Below are 20,243 nucleotides of genomic sequence, written 5' to 3'. Positions count from 1 at the left end.
TTTTCCATTGACCAAGCCAAATGCCTTTTGTCTTTTGTAGGTTAAGTTTTGCACCCGAGGCGCGCCCATACAGCGAGCACCAATACAGTAACTGGATTTAGAAGTACCTGGTAGTTTAATGCCTGAAATTTGTTCGTCTTCCCGAATTTTAATGGCGAATGGTTCTAAAACTAAAACATATAACAATGGGCTCAGGCTGCACCCTTGGCGCACCCCCCTATGTAAAGAAACGGGTTCCGAAATGTGATTATTAACAATAACTGAGGAACATACATCAGTATATAAAGTTTTAATCCACCAAATGAGAGAAGGCCCAAAATTATAGGCCGAAAGAGCTTGAAACAGAAAATCATAATTGACGCGATCAAAGGCCTTCTCTTGATCTAAAGAAATAAAAGCCACCGGGGCTTGTTTTTGCTCACAATAGTCAATAATGTTCCTCATTAAATGTAAATTATCAAAAATGGTGCGCCCACGCACGGCGCAGGTCTGATCAGGATGTATAATATACTCTAATACTTTTTTAACTCTGTTTGTAATAACTTTAGATAGTAATTTATAATCGTAATTTAACAATGAAATAGGTCTATAATTTTTAACATTTTCGGAATGTTCCTGGACATTACAAATTAAAGTAATATAAGATAGTTTTTGAGATTCGGACAAATGTCCTTCTTTAAAAGCACAATTGATAACATCTTAGAACGGATCTAAAGGTTTTAAATTCAACTAAGAAAAAAAATGACTAAATTAATTTTGATTGGACAATTTTGCAGGCATCACAATGTATCGCATTGTATTGCAGCAGAGTGCAGGATGGTGCAATTCTACTTGTATTTAAACAAGCACAATTACATTACTAGTCAATGTATTAGAAATATTCCCCACCATCCACCCTCCAAAAACAGCTTTTATATACAATTTGTCCTTGTGATTGAATGTTTATTTGGAAATTTGCATAATGTAAGTTTTGTTTCAAAGTTCGATAACTCAAATTATGTCCCTTTGAACAGCGTAGACAAAACGATCATTGACTTCTGCTTTATATTATGTAAATGTTTAATCAATGCTAACGAGTAACAGGCTTGTATACTATATATAAGACGTTAGAGAGACATTCACAAATGACCATGTGTTAAAGTCAGAGTAAATAACTGTTACGGGTAATGTCGCGTGTAAAGGACTTAGTGTGAGCTTATCTCACTAAACAAGTACTGCTAAGCAGTATTGAAAAGCGTCTTTGATTGTTCTATAAAGTCATCGGCGCTTTGTTTGAATCTCAAAATATTCACTCATCAGTCAAACAGGAAAGTTTATATTTTTTTCACTGTTTTGCCTAATAATAAAAATTGACCAAGTATGTTTTAATTAGACAGTACATCAAGCATTACAATGCATTGTATTGTAGGGCAGTTATATTTTTATTTAAAAGCAAAATTAATTAGCTTGCAATTAAAGAACTTCACTCGACACTCCAATTTTCCTCGGGATGTTTCGCATATATCCATATCAGTCTTTCAATAAAAAAAAACAGCAAAAGTAACTGTTCTTTGATGAGAACTTAGCTCTAAGTACTGTTATCAGAATATATTCTGTTTATCCTTCCTGGTGCTTATCTGCATCATTTTCAAAATTTACACTCATCAGTCAAACACGAGATTTCTCTCTTTTTCAATCTTTCATATACCCAAACTAGGCGTTGCATAAGATAATAAACAGCAATGAGAAAATTGTCGAAAAATAATCCGACATTATTACTGCATTGTTAATTTAGATTCGTATGAAATAGAACAATCATATAAGAAAATGTGAATGAAAATACTCCATCCAGTCTATTTTTCAAAACTTTTTTAAAAATAAAAATATATCAGAAAATATGTCAATTTACACCTTATTTTCATTACCATACTGTAAAACAAAAATGGACTTCATTTTATCGATTGACATTGCATTGTAGTGCAGTGCAATAATGTGCAGTTAAATTCTTATTATGGTAAACAGTATAAATTCTCTTGCAAACAGAAAAATCGACTCATCAGTCAAAAAGAAGTGTTCATTTCTTTTGGATCTTTTGCGCATACTCAAACTAGTCATTCGATAAAAAAAAAAGAGAGACCATTTACACGTAACTTTGCGAAAGTCCTTCGGCTTAATTACTGATTGTTAATTCTGATTCATATCAAAGAAAACAAATGTTTAAGAATATGGGAATAAGAGAAATGCTCTCTAGTCTGTTTTTGAAACCTTTATTTCAAAGCATAAAATGAAAAAAAAAGTGTGTGTATTCAATCAGTTTTTAAATTCAACTAAGAAAAAAAATTGACTAAGTTAATTTTGATTGGACAATTTGGCAGGCATCACAATGTATCGCATTGTATTGCAGCAGAGTGCAGGATGGTGCAATTCTACCTATATTTAAACAAGCACAATTATTTCACTAGTCAATGTATTAGAAATATTCCCCACCATCCACCCTCCAAAAGCAGCTTTAATATACAATTTTTCCTTATGATTGAATGTTTATTTGGAAATTTGCATAATGTAAGTTTTGTTTCAAAGTTCGATAACTCAAATTATGTCCCTTTGAATAGCATAGACAAAACGATCATTGATTTCTGCTTTATATTATGTAAATGTTTAAGCAACGCTAACAAGTAACAGGCTTGTATACTATATATAAGACGTTAGAGAGACATTCACAAATGACCATGTGTTAAAGTCAGAGTAAATAACTGTTACGGGTAACGTCGCGTGTAAAGGACTTAGTGTGAGCTTATCTCACTAAACAAGTACTGCTAAGCAGTATTGAAAAGCGTCTTTGATTGTTCTATAAAGTCATCGGCGCTTTGTTTGAGTCTCAAAATATTCACTCATCAGTCAAACAGGAAAGTTTATATTTTTTTCACTGTTTTGCCTAATAATAAAAATTGACCAAGTATGTTTTAATTAGACAGTACATCAAGCATTACAATGCATTGTATTGTAGGACAGTTATATTTTTATTTAAAAGCAAAATTAATTAGCTTGCAATAAAAGAACTTCACCCGACACTCCAATTTTCCTCGGGATGTTTCGCATATATCCATATCAGTCTTTCAATAAAAAAAAAAAAAACAGCAAAAGTAACTGTTCTTTGATGAGAACTTAGCTCTAAGTACTGTTATCAGAATATATTCTGTTTATCCTTCCTGGTGCTTATCTGCATCATTTTCAAAATTTACACTCATCAGTCAAACACGAGATTTCTCTCTTTTTCAATCTTTCATATACCCAAACTAGGCGTTGCATAAGATAATAAACAGCAATGAGAAAATTGTCGAAAAATAATCCGACGTTTTTACTGCATTGTTAATTTAGATTCGTATGAAAGAGAACAATCATATAAGAAAATGTGAATGAATATACTCCATCCAGTCTATTTTTCAAAACTTTTTTAAAAATAAAAATATATTAGAAAATATGTTAATTTACACCTTATTGTCATTACCATACTGTAAAACAAAAATGGACTTCATTTTATCGATTGACATTGCATTGTAGTGCAGTGCAATAATGTGCAGTTAAATTCTTATTATGGTAAACAGTATATATTCTCTTGCAAACAGAAAAATCGACTCATCAGTCAAAAAGAAGTGTTCATTTCTGTTGGATCTTTTGCGCATACTCAAACTAGTCATTCGATAAAAAAAAAAAAAAAAAAAAAAAAAAAAAAATCGACAAAAAAGAGCATAAAATGAAAAAGTGTGTGTATTCAATCAGTTTTTAAATTCAACTAAGAAAAAAAATTGACTAAGTTAATTTTGATTGGACAATTTGGCAGGCATCACAATGTATCGCATTGTATTGCAGCAGAGTGCAGGATGGTGCAATTCTACTTGTATTTAAACAAGCACAATTATTTCACTAGTCAATGTATTAGAAATATTCCCCACCATCCACCCTCCAAAAACAGCTTTTATATACAATTTTTCCTTATGATTGAATGTTTATTTGGAAATTTGCATAATGTAAGTTTTGTTTCAAAGTTCGATAACTCAAATTATGTCCCTTTGAACAGCGTAGACAAAACGATCATTGATTTCTGCTTTATATTATGTAAATGTTTAAGCAACGCTAACAAGTAACAGGCTTGTATACTATATATAAGACGTTAGAGAGACATTCACAAATGACCATGTGTTAAAGTCAGAGTAAATAACCGTTACGGGTAACGTCGCGTGTAAAGGACTAAGTGTGAGCTTATCTCACTAAACAAGTACTGCTAAGCAGTATTGAAAAGCGTCTTTGATTGTTCTATAAAGTCATCGGCGCTTTGTTTGAGTCTCAAAATATTCACTCATCAGTCAAACAGGAAAGTTTATATTTTTTTCACTGTTTTGCCTAATAATAAAAATTGACCAAGTATGTTTTAATTAGACAGTACATCAAGCATTACAATGCAATGTATTGTAGGACAGTTATATTTTTATTTAAAAGCAAAATTAATTAGCTTGCAATTAAAGAACTTCACTCGACACTCCAATTTTCCTCGGGATGTTTCGCATATATCCATATCAGTCTTTCAATAAAAAAAAAAAAAACAGCAAAAGTAACTGTTCTTTGATGAGAACTTAGCTCTAAGTACTGTTATCAGAATATATTCTGTTTATCCTTCCTGGTGCTTATCTGCATCATTTTCAAAATTTACACTCATCAGTCAAACACGAGATTTCTCTCTTTTTCAATCTTTCATATACCCAAACTAGGCGTTGCATAAGATAATAAACAGCAATGAGAAAATTGTCGAAAAATAATCCGACGTTTTTACTGCATTGTTAATTTAGATTCGTATGAAAGAGAACAATCATATAAGAAAATGTGAATGAATATACTCCATCCAGTCTATTTTTCAAAACTTTTTTAAAAATAAAAATATATTAGAAAATATGTTAATTTACACCTTATTGTCATTACCATACTGTAAAACAAAAATGGACTTCATTTTATCGATTGACATTGCATTGTAGTGCAGTGCAATAATGTGCAGTTAAATTCTTATTATGGTAAACAGTATATATTCTCTTGCAAACAGAAAAATCGACTCATCAGTCAAAAAGAAGTGTTCATTTCTGTTGGATCTTTTGCGCATACTCAAACTAGTCATTCCGCCGAAATATGGCTGAAATATTGCCGACTCGGCGTAAAACAACAATAATCAATCAAACTAGTCATTCGATAAAAAAAAAAAAAAAAAAAAAAAAAAAAATCGACAAAAAAGAGCATAAAATGAAAAAGTGTGTGTATTCAATCAGTTTTTGAATTCAACTAAGAAAAAAAATTGACTAAGTTAATTTTGATTGGACAATTTGGCAGGCATCACAATGTATCGCATTGTATTGCAGCAGAGTGCAGGATGGTGCAATTCTACTTGTATTTAAACAAGCACAATTATTTCACTAGTCAATGTATTAGAAATATTCCCCACCATCCACCCTCCAAAAACAGCTTTTATATACAATTTTTCCTTATGATTGAATGTTTATTTGGAAATTTGCATAATGTAAGTTTTGTTTCAAAGTTCGATAACTCAAATTATGTCCCTTTGAACAGCGTAGACAAAACGATCATTGATTTCTGCTTTATATTATGTAAATGTTTAAGCAACGCTAACAAGTAACAGGCTTGTATACTATATATAAGACGTTAGAGAGACATTCACAAATGACCATGTGTTAAAGTCAGAGTAAATAACCGTTACGGGTAACGTCGCGTGTAAAGGACTAAGTGTGAGCTTATCTCACTAAACAAGTACTGCTAAGCAGTATTGAAAAGCGTCTTTGATTGTTCTATAAAGTCATCGGCGCTTTGTTTGAGTCTCAAAATATTCACTCATCAGTCAAACAGGAAAGTTTATATTTTTTTCACTGTTTTGCCTAATAATAAAAATTGACCAAGTATGTTTTAATTAGACAGTACATCAAGCATTACAATGCAATGTATTGTAGGACAGTTATATTTTTATTTAAAAGCAAAATTAATTAGCTTGCAATTAAAGAACTTCACTCGACACTCCAATTTTCCTCGGGATGTTTCGCATATATCCATATCAGTCTTTCAATAAAAAAAAAAAAAAAGCAAAAGTAACTGTTCTTTGATGAGAACTTAGCTCTAAGTACTGTTATCAGAATATATTCTGTTTATCCTTCCTGGTGCTTATCTGCATCATTTTCAAAATTTACACTCATCAGTCAAACACGAGATTTCTCTCTTTTTCAATCTTTCATATACCCAAACTAGGCGTTGCATAAGATAATAAACAGCAATGAGAAAATTGTCGAAAAATAATCCGACGTTTTTACTGCATTGTTAATTTAGATTCGTATGAAAGAGAACAATCATATAAGAAAATGTGAATGAATATACTCCATCCAGTCTATTTTTCAAAACTTTTTTAAAAATAAAAATATATTAGAAAATATGTTAATTTACACCTTATTTTCATTACCATACTGTAAAACAAAAATGGACTTCATTTTATCGATTGACATTGCATTGTAGTGCAGTGCAATAATGTGCAGTTAAATTCTTATTATGGTAAACAGTATATATTCTCTTGCAAACAGAAAAATCGACTCATCAGTCAAAAAGAAGTGTTCATTTCTGTTGGATCTTTTGCGCATACTCAAACTAGTCATTCGATAAAAAAAAAAAAAAAAAAAAAAAAAAAAAAAAAAAAAAAAATCGACAAAAAAGAGCATAAAATGAAAAAGTGTGTGTATTCAATCAGTTTTTAAATTCAACTAAGAAAAAAAATTGACTAAGTTAATTTTGATTGGACAATTTGGCAGGCATCACAATGTATCGCATTGTATTGCAGCAGAGTGCAGGATGGTGCAATTCTACTTGTATTTAAACAAGCACAATTATTTCACTAGTCAATGTATTAGAAATATTCCCCACCATCCACCCTCCAAAAACAGCTTTTATATACAATTTTTCCTTATGATTGAATGTTTATTTGGAAATTTGCATAATGTAAGTTTTGTTTCAAAGTTCGATAACTCAAATTATGTCCCTTTGAACAGCGTAGACAAAACGATCATTGATTTCTGCTTTATATTATGTAAATGTTTAAGCAACGCTAACAAGTAACAGGCTTGTATACTATATATAAGACGTTAGAGAGACATTCACAAATGACCATGTGTTAAAGTCAGAGTAAATAACCGTTACGGGTAACGTCGCGTGTAAAGGACTAAGTGTGAGCTTATCTCACTAAACAAGTACTGCTAAGCAGTATTGAAAAGCGTCTTTGATTGTTCTATAAAGTCATCGGCGCTTTGTTTGAGTCTCAAAATATTCACTCATCAGTCAAACAGGAAAGTTTATATTTTTTTCACTGTTTTGCCTAATAATAAAAATTGACCAAGTATGTTTTAATTAGACAGTACATCAAGCATTACAATGCAATGTATTGTAGGACAGTTATATTTTTATTTAAAAGCAAAATTAATTAGCTTGCAATTAAAGAACTTCACTCGACACTCCAATTTTCCTCGGGATGTTTCGCATATATCCATATCAGTCTTTCAATAAAAAAAAAAAACAGCAAAAGTAACTGTTCTTTGATGAGAACTTAGCTCTAAGTACTGTTATCAGAATATATTCTGTTTATCCTTCCTGGTGCTTATCTGCATCATTTTCAAAATTTACACTCATCAGTCAAACACGAGATTTCTCTCTTTTTCAATCTTTCATATACCCAAACTAGGCGTTGCATAAGATAATAAACAGCAATGAGAAAATTGTCGAAAAATAATCCGACGTTTTTACTGCATTGTTAATTTAGATTCGTATGAAAGAGAACAATCATATAAGAAAATGTGAATGAAAATACTCCATCCAGTCTATTTTTCAAAACTTTTTTAAAAATAAAAATATATTAGAAAATATGTCAATTTACACCTTATTTTCAATACCATACTGTAAAACAAAAATGGACTTCATTTTATTGATTGACATTGCATTGTAGTGCAGTGCAATAATGTGCAGTTAAATTCTTATTATGGTAAACAGTATAAATTCTCTTGCAAACAGAAAAATCGACTCATCAGTCAAAAAGAAGTGTTCATTTCTTTTGGATCTTTTGCGCATACTCAAACTAGTCATTCGATAAAAAAAAAGAGAGACCATTTACACGTAACTTTGCGAAAGTCCTTCGGCTTAATTACTGATTGTTAATTCTGATTCATATCAAAGAAAACAAATGTTTAAGAATATGGGAATAAGAGAAATGCTCTCTAGTCTGTTTTTGAAACCTTTATTTCAAAGCATAAAATGAAAAAAAAGTGTGTGTATTCAATCAGTTTTTAAATTTAACTAAGAAAAAAAATTGACTAAGTTAATTTTGATTGGACAATTTGGCAGGCATCACAATGTATCGCATTGTATTGCAGCAGAGTGCAGGATGGTGCAATTCTACTTGTATTTAAACAAGCACACTTATTTTACTAGTCAATGTATTAGAAATATTCCCCACTCAAATAACTCAAATTATGTCCCTTTGAACAGCGTAGACAAAACTATCATTGATTTCTGCTTTATATTATGTAAATGTTTAAGCAATGCTAACGAGTAACAGGCTTGTATACTATAGAGACATTCACAAATGACCATGTGTTAAAGACAGAGTAAATTATAATTATGTTAATTTACACCTTATTTTCAATACCATAATGTAAAACAAAAATGGACTTCAGTTTATTGAATGAATGTTATTTGTTCACTCATTTTCTTTTGTCCCGAACTTGGCTCAGACTTTTTGCAGTCATTGACCCTCAGAGGAATAGGAAGTTTTTCTGATATATATATACACTGTACATCTATAGCAAGTTGAAAGACAAAATTGTGGAATGATACTCTGCATATGAGTCATTGATCTCCAAAAGAATTAACATTACAATTGTTTACCAAACTCTTTACAACAAAGTGATGGAGAGGGCATACAGTAGTATCCACGACAGTCGCACATACAAGCTATTTTATCCTCTTCTAAATATATTGTAAAGGGAGAAAAACCGAAGATAGTTGTCAACTCAAGGAAGAAAAAGATGCAAGTCTATGTTAAATATTTATTCTTCATGAAGTTCCATTCTTAAACAAATTAGTAAAGATATACTAACAGCAGGATGATTATTGAATATTTTTGCACAAATCAAGAAGATGATTTGAATTTGTCTACATCCATGCATACCTTTCCTCTGAAATAAAGGTAATATAATGTTAACCATATACATGTTAAATTTTTCAAGTGTTTGTATGTGTTACTTTGCACATTCTAATGAAGTACAGGTAAATTAAACCGAACAATGATAGAAATAATATGATTTTGCAGCCTTTGAAAAATTAACATCAACAGCCAATTTTTAAAGTTTCAGAAAGGCAAGAAATATGTTTTACGACAAGCAAATGACTGAAAAGAACTCACGCCTTCTGTATCGTTTTGGGACTACCTTCAGTTCTTCAAGCCTCTGAAAGGGAAATACGTCTTCAACACAAAGTAAATGTACTAAATGATTGGCAAGCGTAGAAGCAATTAATTTTAGGTCTTGCTTTAAATCAAAAATAGATAGTTCTGAACTGTAAGGTATAAATTCTTCTGAGAAAAAAAGGCAAAAAAAAAAAAATAATAATAATAATAAAATAAAGGCGTTATAACAGGAAGAAAAAAAAGTAGTAACACAAAAAAGGCGTAATTTAGTGAAAAGGTTTATTACGCCTTTCAAAAACATGTAATAACGTGTAAAAAGGCCTTCATGTATAATAATGCGAAAAAATGCCTTATACTAGTATTACAAAATGAAAAGGCCTTATAAAACGAAGTGATTCATAATGAGCAATTAGCCATTTGCCATTTTTTTTTTAAAGATTTGTGCCTAAAAGATCCAGAGTTCAGACAAATGCGATGCATTTAAATTGTCATTGCAGCAGGCAAACGGTTAATTTGCATGATTTTTAATGAGTGTTCTTAATTAAACTCTCTAACCAAGTTTGGGCTAGATTGGTCAAAAATTTAAAATTCATATATACTTTTGAAGTCATTTAAACCTGGACATTTACTTAAGCAACTGTATGCGTAGTGATAATGGCAATAAGTTACGAGTCCTGTGCTTTGATCCACGTAATTATGCCTTTTGAAAGGCGTCATAACGTCATGTGACTTTTTAAAAAAAGCAAAATAAGACCCGTTGTCCAGTTCTTACGCCTTTTTCTCACGCTTTGTATAACACATTTCCACATCGCGCCTTTAAACTTTTGTAGTTCGATCGTTGTAGACTTGTAATTTGTAATCAGCTTATTCTAATTAAGCGGATTATCGTTCCTCAGTGGTGTCAGTATCGAAAAAGTTAACTTTTCCAGAATGCAATTTCTGATTTTTTGCAATAAAAATTATTTTAGTTGTCAAGTTTTAACCTATTTTTTTATATTACCTAAATAAAAAGCAGTTTGTTAAATCAGAGAAAGACGTACATGTTGTCTGCGCTCTGTCCAGGCGGACGACGAGCCAAACCACGCATCGCTGGACGAGCACGTATTCCGACGGCGGCGCTCATTGTACTTCTTCCGCACCTGAAAAATGGGACAAAGAAAAAAAAATCATGTTTGTTTTAAATTCTTTCAATGTTAATGGGAAAGAATGACCGAATGTTTTACTTACAACGTTGTTGCACAAGCAATGCAGGAAAAAGATCATTGTGCCCTTGGAAAAGAAAAGAATTCCTTTGGTGAGCTTCACATGTAACGTTTAAGATTTAACAATGTACTAGTATACGATTTTAAAAAATGGAGTATATAAATTACGAATTTCAGACAATATAAGAGAAACAGTTTTAATATCCCAGTGTCTTTTGATTTCCAATGAAATATGAAGATAACAAACAGTATTCAATCTCGAAAGTTCAATGAAACGATACAAATTGGAGCAGAGCAAACACGGACTTCAAATTTAGAGGTGGGATCAGGTGCCATGGAGTGAGCATCCCCTGCCGACCGGTCACACTCGTCGTGTGATCCTTGTCATGATCGAAAAAAAAACCCGGAAAAATCCGTAGGCAGTTTAGTGTTTAAATAATGGCCTAACAATTAGCATGAAAAAGTCACTCAGCATTTGACTCAATGATAGGCTGTTTGTGCTGACAAGGTCATTGTATCGACCATAAAACTTGCGAAATGATGACTTCAAACGAGACCATTGATACCCTTGTTTCATCAATTTGTTTGTCAATAGCTTGTCTCGTTTTACAAACTGTTCATACGTAGAGCATGCTCTTGCGCATTGAATCAACTGAGAGACATAAACCCCATATGCAGGTGATAAGGGCATATTGCTACATAAGTAATGGAAGTTGACGATTGAAAAGTTGAAGTTATCATAAAGCTTTGTTGTTAGGTTACCATTAGCGTCTTTTTCTAGTAAAATATCTAAATATGAAACAGATGTGTCAGACTCTGTGGTATCTTTTATTTCAAGCTCACTGGGATATATCGAGTCCAATTTTTCGACATATGAATGGAAGTAACTATTGTTAATTGATAACACGTCGTCGGTATATCGAAATGTTGAGTTGAATGCCACAGCAAGTGTTTTCTTCTTCTCAGTTCTCGTGTAGAATTTTTTAAATAAAGTCTGCTTCAATTGAAATACAAAAATAGGTCTGCTTATAACGGGGCGCAATTGGTACCCATATAGGAATTCCAACAGATTGTTGGAAGACATTACATAGATATTGTCAATCAAAAATCAAGCGTCTTTTTAATATCAACTTCAGAGTACTTTTGTGTACAATCAGAATGTTTTTTAACAAAATAATTTTGCAAATGACCAATAACAAGGTTAGTATATTTACGAGTTCCATTTTTTGAAAAAGCTGTCTGTGATGTCAAAAGGCCTAGATTTCAATATAAGATTGAAAATGATCATGTGGCAATAATCATTTTCTATTACGGACTGAAATCGATAACCAAGTCTATTTTGCACAGGTGAGGTTAGAATATTTCAACGGTACAAACAATTAAAGAAAAAAAATTGTGAATCTCTCCCCCATTTCAATACAGACCTGCATGGAGGTCCCGATAATGAAGAAGTAGTGAAACACGTGACTGAGAGGAACAAGTATCCCCAACAACCAGGTCACCCCTAGGATCGGCAATAGTGTCACCATCACCTTAAAACTAGCACTGTTGGTATAAAAAAGACAAACTAGATTAATCAACCTTCATTCAAAGTTAGTGTGTTCTATGTGTTGTGGTTTGATTTATTTGTGACTTACAAAAGTCTAGCTGCCTCTGTTTTTCTTGAGTTTGTTCGCAAGGTGAGAAAAGCCTTCAGAACCAAACCAAGTACAACAATATTCATCTAGGAAAAAGAAAAACAAAACTTAAAGAATGATGAATGCATTTTTAAACTAGCTCATGAAACCTGAACTATGCTATGCACACTATAAATGGAAAAGAAAAAGTTTTGCTTGTTTTTAAATTTTGAAAAAAAAGGATACATATATTTTCTGTTCTGGTTTTTACAGTATAGCTGAAACTGAGATATATATATATATATATTATTCAAATTAACTTTGCATCGTTCTTTCCAGAGAGGAGTTCTAGTCAGATATTGACATCACACCACAACAGGCAAGTTTCGCAAAACATGATGACGTAAGAGTATTATTCTCATTCACAATTAATTTCAGTGGACAATTTTTAACTAATAGTAATTTTCACACAGCATTCACGTACCACAACAATTGCTATCATGGGTCCAACAAAAGACCATATTAATCCGTCATCTATTGACAACCAACAGCTGTAACAAGAAACTGCAGTAAGTGAATTAATTTATGAAAAAAATGCCTTATATCTTTAGATCTACATGTTCGCAAGATTGTTTTATGTTGAATTTCTTTCTTTATAAACAATTAATTGTAAATCAATAATGAGCGAGACAAGTCTTAGAGCAGGCAGTGTTATATCTTCGTTTACAAAATTACATGCAGACACCTTTGGCATTATGTTCGGCTATCTCTGTAATATTTTTTTTTTTTTTGCAAAATTCACCTGCTGTATTCGCCTTCTCCATAGTCTTGGAAATTGCTGCCAAGTGTAATCAAAACGATAATGGCGGGAAGTCCCCAGCCAATCAGTGAGTAGATCATGCGCATGTCGCCATACGCGCTGATGGGTCTTGTGCAGGATAGGTATAATGCTAATCCTTCTACCATCATCCAAGCAAAAGCGGACATAAACAAGTAGTGAAGAAGGGCAGTCACAATTTTACAGGCGGCCTGTAGTAAAATCAAGCAAACCAACTATTATCCGTCATTTATCTTACAAACCCAGTTGGGTCCATGCAAATTAAATGTACATGTATATATAGGCCTACATGTATACCATTTTCTTTAAAATAAGTACATTGTTTGTTGCCATTAGATTGTACAACATACATGGAAAGAATATGTACAACTTATAATGACTTTTAATTAATACATTAATTTTTTTATTGATAGTACCATGTATTTGGCAGCCCCATCTGATGTAACAAGCACCAACTGACCAAGCATCAAAGCTATTGACAGATTGGCGTGAATCAACACTGTATCATTGCTCAGAACCCTGGAAAGCGAAAGTTTGATATTCTTCAGAAGTTCCGAGGTAACATTCAAGATGTTTGTGTGTGCATGATGCAAAAAATCAATTTTGGTAAGTACCCCCCCCCCCCCCCCAATAGATTTTCAATACCAAGTAATATCCACGTACAGTAAAACTCGTTTAAAAAGAACTCGATTATAAAGAAATCTCCGTTATGAAGATTTTTTTTACAAATCCCGTAAAGGACTTTTCACTAGGTTCCTTATATCCATATAAAGAATCTCCGTGACGCGGAAGGATAATCCGAGGTCCCATGATTTCCTAATAACCGTGTTTTACTGTACATGTAGCTCATTACTCTAATACACCAGTAAGTCAGATTAGATTCTTGAAATTATCTTGGAAAACAATCAATGAGATATATATTTATTGTGGTAGAGAAATCATGACAGATTCTGGATACCTAAGATACACGTATATAATCAGAGTGAGCGCTAAGCAGGCAATAGATATACTGCAACCCAGAGTTGTCATTATATACAACACATTCTGGTGTTCCTTCGTCATCTGAAAAAAAAAACAAACCTTTAATGATTAGCATAAATTGTGACATTCATATAAAGCTCCTGTGCATGTTATTTTTAAGTTGATTTCATACACTACAGGACAACAAAAAGTCCATTCTATTTTTAACATGATTGCTTATACATGTAAATCCGTGCATCATTGGCTTTGATGCTCAAATGACAATGGAAAAAGTCGAGTCGCCAATCTTTTAACCAAAAGCATCTACTAAACGCCAAAGTGTAAATTGTACAAGATTATCGGTTCCTTTGTAAAACTTTAATTCAGTCCCTCAGTCCTCGTTTTAAAGATGCCGAAATGTCTAATTTTACATTTCTTTATTATCTACTTGCAAAATTTTTACGTATTTATGCAAATACGTTCTTGTAACTATTTACCGGATCCTCTGGCTTGTAGTAGAGGACTAAGACTGCTAGGTTGGTCAGATGGTCATATCTACATTTTGTGTGGGTATCATTCTTTTCTACCACTGTACCTCCGTAAGTGTCCCAGTATCTTAAGAGAATTAAAAATTGATTCATGAATTATGAATTGAGAGATATGATCATAAGTAGGTAAACTAACACGAGTGTGTGAATAATAAAATTTCTGATTTACAATATCTAGGTTTTAGTCATGTTGTAAATGGATAAATTAAAAATACCTTTTCTGAAAATTCCAAAACGTGCAAAACCTTTCCTTTTCCACCTGTATTTTGATATTAAAATATAACAGTTATGAGTGTGCTAATACATCATTCGAATAACATTTTATCGATAACATTGTTATGAAAAATAATATTCTCCCCAATATCTGTTTTCGTGTAAAATTTTATTAAATTGTTACCCCTGTTACATTTGTAGGAAGAACAATAGTGATGGCGCCTGTGACGTTGACTTCCGCTTTCTCAGTTTGGTTCTTGTTGATGTTCTGGACCGACACAGACATAACATTACTCCCGATTTTGGCATAGTTGTAACCTTTCTTAACGCTCCATTTCTGATTTATGGTTTTGTAAATGATGGTTGAGACACGAGCTAGTGAGTGCAAAATAATGTTGATGGTCATAAAATATCCTGAATCGATAAGTTATCTATATTTGTTTTTATGAATGGATGCAAATTAGAATGGTTATCATATTTTGTAATAAAAAATGACAGGATACTCACAAGTTTCGCCGTCGAATACGGTAATGGGCATAACAATAGTTCCAACTATTGAGCTAATTGTGATGATGTCACCATTACTCAAATTTCGCTCCACGTATGATACAGAAATATCTGGTAATGATGTTTTAAATAATGTTTTTACATTTGGAAATGAAAAGCAAGATATTCATTCTTCAACAGCAAGAATTAATCGTAAGCTTAATAAATTAAACATACCCATCTCGGATGTTTCCATAGAAATATTTTCATTAGGAGAAGCGGACGATAAAACGTTTTCCATGGAATACAATATGTTTGGCATAATGATCTAATTAAAAGAACATATGTCTAAAATGATTTAGTAAATATCATGACTAAAAATGAGCAAATACCAAATAAATATTTTGAATACGTAAGGAGGACTTGTAAATGGCTAGTATAAAGCTATTTCCTCTGCCCCCCCCCCCCCAAAAAAATAATTGCACCAAAACAATGCTTGCCTGGATCTAACATGAATCTGAAAACCGGAATTTTACTAAGTTACAAATAAGCATTTACACTTACCTCCGAGCTGTCACTGTTAGCCAGAGTTTCATTGTATGTATGAATAACCGTTGTTGAAATCCTTGAAAATGTCTGAAACGGAAATGTGATGAATAATTGATATTATATTTTAAAATAAAAAAGTGGGTGACCAAAGTAAACTTTTTGATGTTTACGTTTATAAATGATGACGTCAATTACATTTCCAGTTTGAGATAAGAGCCACGTAAATTCTAGCAATTGGATGTTACCTCTACAGTCTCTGAGTTAGTGATCTCAACCTCTGACATGTGGGACAAAATCTGGGTCACGACCTTTGTGTCAGTTTCGCTGCTATTCACAACGACCTCGAGTTGTGTCGCTAATTCGTTGACTTTCTCTAAGGTCATGTTTGGATTAAGGGTTCTGTTTGATTGTTCCTTGATCTAAGAACCGAAAAATAATTTTCACCAATTAGGTACTGTTCAAACTGTTTATTTTCATTTAAAGATACAGCTTTTCTGATTGAAATTTTCCTCTTTATGTCTAAGTTATAACATACATTTTAACTCTACTGGACAAAAAGTCTAAATTCCTATTAAAATCATCACAAGTATTTGCAGTTGTTTTCCAATTTGCATCTTAAGAAAAGTGGAATCTTGGAGCAACTACAGTCTACTGTGTAATCTGTTTCAGTTTTATTTTCCAACTAAATATGGTTACTTATGGAAAAACAAAGAAGTGTACATGTATGCATTTTTAAAAGAGTATTACCATGCATGTTGGAATCTTCAAATATCTGTATGCATATAGTCTGGCAAATATTAAATAAATGCTTAGTTACATTGGGAAAAATACTTCAAACATGTCCCTTACTTATGCATAATTTGCATAAGATTAGTGTATTTTTTTGTTTGAATACATGTATATATTTTTTAATCATTGAATTTTACAGAAAATACTGATAATAGTTTCTTAGACCAACAAAGTAGGCTTTATACCATCGTCGGAACCCATGGGTTTTCTCTCTGGTACGCTACATTCAATGTAGTGTAATGGAGAGAAAACCCGTGAATTTCAACGATGGTTTTATACACATTTCAGTTATTATGCTTAGAATACTTTTTATGGAACTTTCACTTACCGATTCGACTTGCAAGTTTTGTTTTAAAAAAAAATTTAAAAAACAGTCTGTAGAAGTTTAGCAATGTACTGAGTATAGACTGTACCACTGATGAGAAAAAAAATTATGAAATGTAATTAATTACTGTATCGAGATCAATCTGAGAAGAACGAGTTATATGAGATCCTGAAGTCGTTCTGTGGGTCGTGATGACTGGTGGTGTTGGCAGTGGAGGTATTGCGGATATATTTATTCCTCCAAATACATCTTTTGCGTCATAATACAGATTAATGGCATGTATGATATCTGAAAGATACACAACTATGAAATCAGCAGAACACTTGCGTATTCAACTTCATTTCTACTATGCAGTGAATTTGGGTATGAAATGAATTTTAAACAAAGTTTTAAGAAAATAAATCCTTTAAGGAAAAACATCTTTATTAGATCAAACCATTTAATCTTAAATGTCAATATACTTTCATCAATTGTTTTAAGAAATGTTTGACTGTCTCCTATGCAGAATTGTAAAATAACGTCATTGATGTTTATTAATTTCTTCAAGATACCCACCTGTGATATTTGTACAGTTGTATCTACTCAGGGTCGCTTTATTTATTGGCAATGGGGGCGTGGTACAATTCGCCGACTCCAGTGGTTCTCTGTTTTTCATGTGGTCCATAAAGCACTGAAACTCGATTTTGGGAGAATCTACAATCAATCATTTATTTGTTATATCTATTTTACAAATTAATATGACACATGTTAGTTGTGAAAGTTAAAACAAATATATATTGTAACCAAAACCAAATACATGTAGTTTCGAACTAATGATTACAATTTATATTTTCTGCATAAATATTCCAAATTAATAGAAACTACTGATACCGGTCATAGTTAAAATAGATAATTTTTACAGAGCTTCACATAAAATACATCGTGTCAGATGTACATGTAATTTTAATAAACGAGTAAAGGGTTTATTTTTCTCAAGATTTTTGTGATTTCTTTCTTCTTCTTCTTTTTTTTTTTTTAATTTTCATTGAAAATGTTGTAGTTGAAGTATTATTTTTTTAATTCTACTTAAATGTATTTTTGGGGGCTTTAACTTTTTATAGAGATCAGAATTCAGTAAGTAGGTTTCATACTCAAGAAATTCAAAGATCTATTTTATTAGGTAAATTTATTAATTGGTACAACTGAGATTTTTGTTGTTGTCTCGTTGTAGTTTGCTTACCATTTAAATGAAGACACCCATATGTGGTCAGTGGATCATCTGCGACAGGCGGATAAGGTGGCTGGAATATACCTAATTGTAATACGCCAATAAAGATACTATATGTAAAACATTCCATTAACTATAGGCATAATTGTTGTATCCAAAATGATTTGTATGCATAAATACATGTATACTTTCATTATACAGAAAAATATGGCGAAAAGTTGGGAAAAGCCATGATCATTTATTTTATCAGTTACTGAAAAAAAAATTAACGAACTAAATAGTATGGCATTATAGAGAAGCCGTCTTACTACTGAGCGGATTGAGACAGTTGATTTTGTCTTTTAGGTCGGCGTGTGATGCGTTCTCGTCAGTTTTGGTGCTGTTTAGAACGTGAGGGATTAGACAAGCCAGCTGGGCATCTGTTGCCAGTCACGGATTAGTGGTGAATGAAGCATACAAATAAAAATAATTATGATACTTATTTTGTGATTTTACATTTTGAATCTTATATTTCAAAATTCTTACTTTTTATTAAACTGATGCATGTAAATATTTTTCCTATACCAAATAGCTACGAACACCTACAGATAAATGAATGATACGTTAAATTGCTTAATTTTAGGTGAGTACATAATATCGGAAAATGAAACGAGGACGTCAAATCGCGGAAAATGAATTCAGAAATGGACTATTCATCATGAGGTTTTATATGTACATGTATTTCAGCAAGTGAGTATATTTTAATTTTGCGATCTTTGTTTCTTGTAGGTGATAATAAATCCCTCTTGGATATTTAGAAATCTACAGTAGACAGATTGATTTACTCTGTAGCATACATGCATTTGGATTGCTCAGTATTAGAAAAGTGAATATAAAACATTCAGTAACTCCTTGTGTGTATGTATAAAAAACTATTAATCATTATTTTTTTTTAAAAAAATGTTGTTTTATAATTATATAATTGTGATAATTTTACATTTAACTTATATCTTTGTGATCAATAAGACTAAAACTGAGCATTAAATTTCACAAGAAGAAAGATTTCTTTACGATGAAATGTACATGGCAACAATAATATAATTTTGTTTCAATCCGAGCATCTAAATTGTTTTTTTTTCCAACGAAAACATGAACTACAAAAATTTATAAACGCTTAATTTATTTTTTATAAATAAAATATTATTTTACAATTTTAAGGTAAGAATTTAATTTTTAAGCACAAAAATTGCAACTTTTATTGCTTTAAACTGAATGAACGAAAAAACAAACGTTATTTTTGTTAACAGAAAAGGAAAGGAAGGTATGTGTACGACGAAATAATCATTGAAGCATATTGAACTATCAGCCTTTACTATTGGGTTATCTCTGCCTAGCCTTTTCATTGATATCAAGTTACCAAATTATCATCAAGGTAGGAAATTAAAAGTTTAGCAAGTTCCAACAATTTGATTTATTTGTAATAACAAGGGGCATGGGCGGACGTGCATGCTAACAAAAAATCAATCTTGAAAATTGTTATTTATAGAAATAAATCGGTAGAATACCACAGAACTAACTTTGGGCATACCCAAATAGTTTTTATCAAATTTTGATCGAAACACAGTGACCCTTTTACTTCCTATTCGTGTTTTCAAAATTAATATGCGTTACATGATATCACTTCTCTTTGAGCTATTTGTAAATTTACTTTTCTCGGCAGTCAAAAAAAAAAAAAAAAGATCACCGGCTCTTGAAAATGTGTCAGTCAAAAAGCATTATTTTATTATTTTATTTATTATTATTATTATTATTATTATTATTTACAAATAATTCATAGAGATAAAAAGGTTGCATAATCAATAACTTGTTATGCACATCAGAAAACATGGTTAGGAAAAAAGTGTGCGGTCCCAATTTAAAAAAGAAATGGGGGGGGGGGGGGGGGTGCCTGTGCACATATTAATTGAATTCTGACAGAGAGGGATTAAACAACAAGGTTCATGTAAAGTTGAAATATTGCAGTCAATCGATGATTTTTTTTTCAACAGATGATCCCAGGCCA

At 31.8% G+C, this 20,243-nt stretch overlaps 1 protein-coding gene across 1 annotated transcript; it reads right to left on the bottom strand.

Annotated features, from left to right (window-relative positions):
- Positions 1–9,216: 9,216 nt before the first annotated feature.
- LOC133180880 (adhesion G-protein coupled receptor D1-like) lies at positions 9,217–18,616 on the bottom strand. The gene is made up of 21 exons (XM_061315324.1): positions 18,511–18,616; positions 18,215–18,286; positions 17,551–17,688; positions 17,123–17,283; positions 16,127–16,300; positions 15,897–15,968; positions 15,570–15,660; positions 15,354–15,464; positions 15,031–15,221; positions 14,849–14,892; positions 14,583–14,700; positions 14,084–14,187; positions 13,542–13,644; positions 13,090–13,316; positions 12,772–12,838; positions 12,309–12,394; positions 12,096–12,216; positions 10,697–10,738; positions 10,510–10,608; positions 9,467–9,509; positions 9,217–9,239 (listed from the first exon to the last, which is right to left on the bottom strand). The coding sequence occupies exons 3-21, from the start codon at positions 17,657–17,659 to the stop codon at positions 9,217–9,219; spliced, it is 1,986 nt and encodes a 661-aa protein (XP_061171308.1). The 5' UTR covers positions 17,660–17,688; positions 18,215–18,286; positions 18,511–18,616.
- Positions 18,617–20,243: the final 1,627 nt, after the last annotated feature.

The sequence above is a fragment of the Saccostrea echinata genome, unplaced genomic scaffold (assembly GCF_033153115.1).
Source record: "Saccostrea echinata isolate AGI-Se365-2 ecotype Australia unplaced genomic scaffold, CSIRO_AGI_Sech_v1 ptg000008l, whole genome shotgun sequence".
Classification (NCBI taxonomy): domain Eukaryota; kingdom Metazoa; phylum Mollusca; class Bivalvia; order Ostreida; family Ostreidae; genus Saccostrea; species Saccostrea echinata.
Note: the sequence above shows the minus strand (reverse complement) of the source record. Positions and strands in the feature narration are given on the sequence as shown.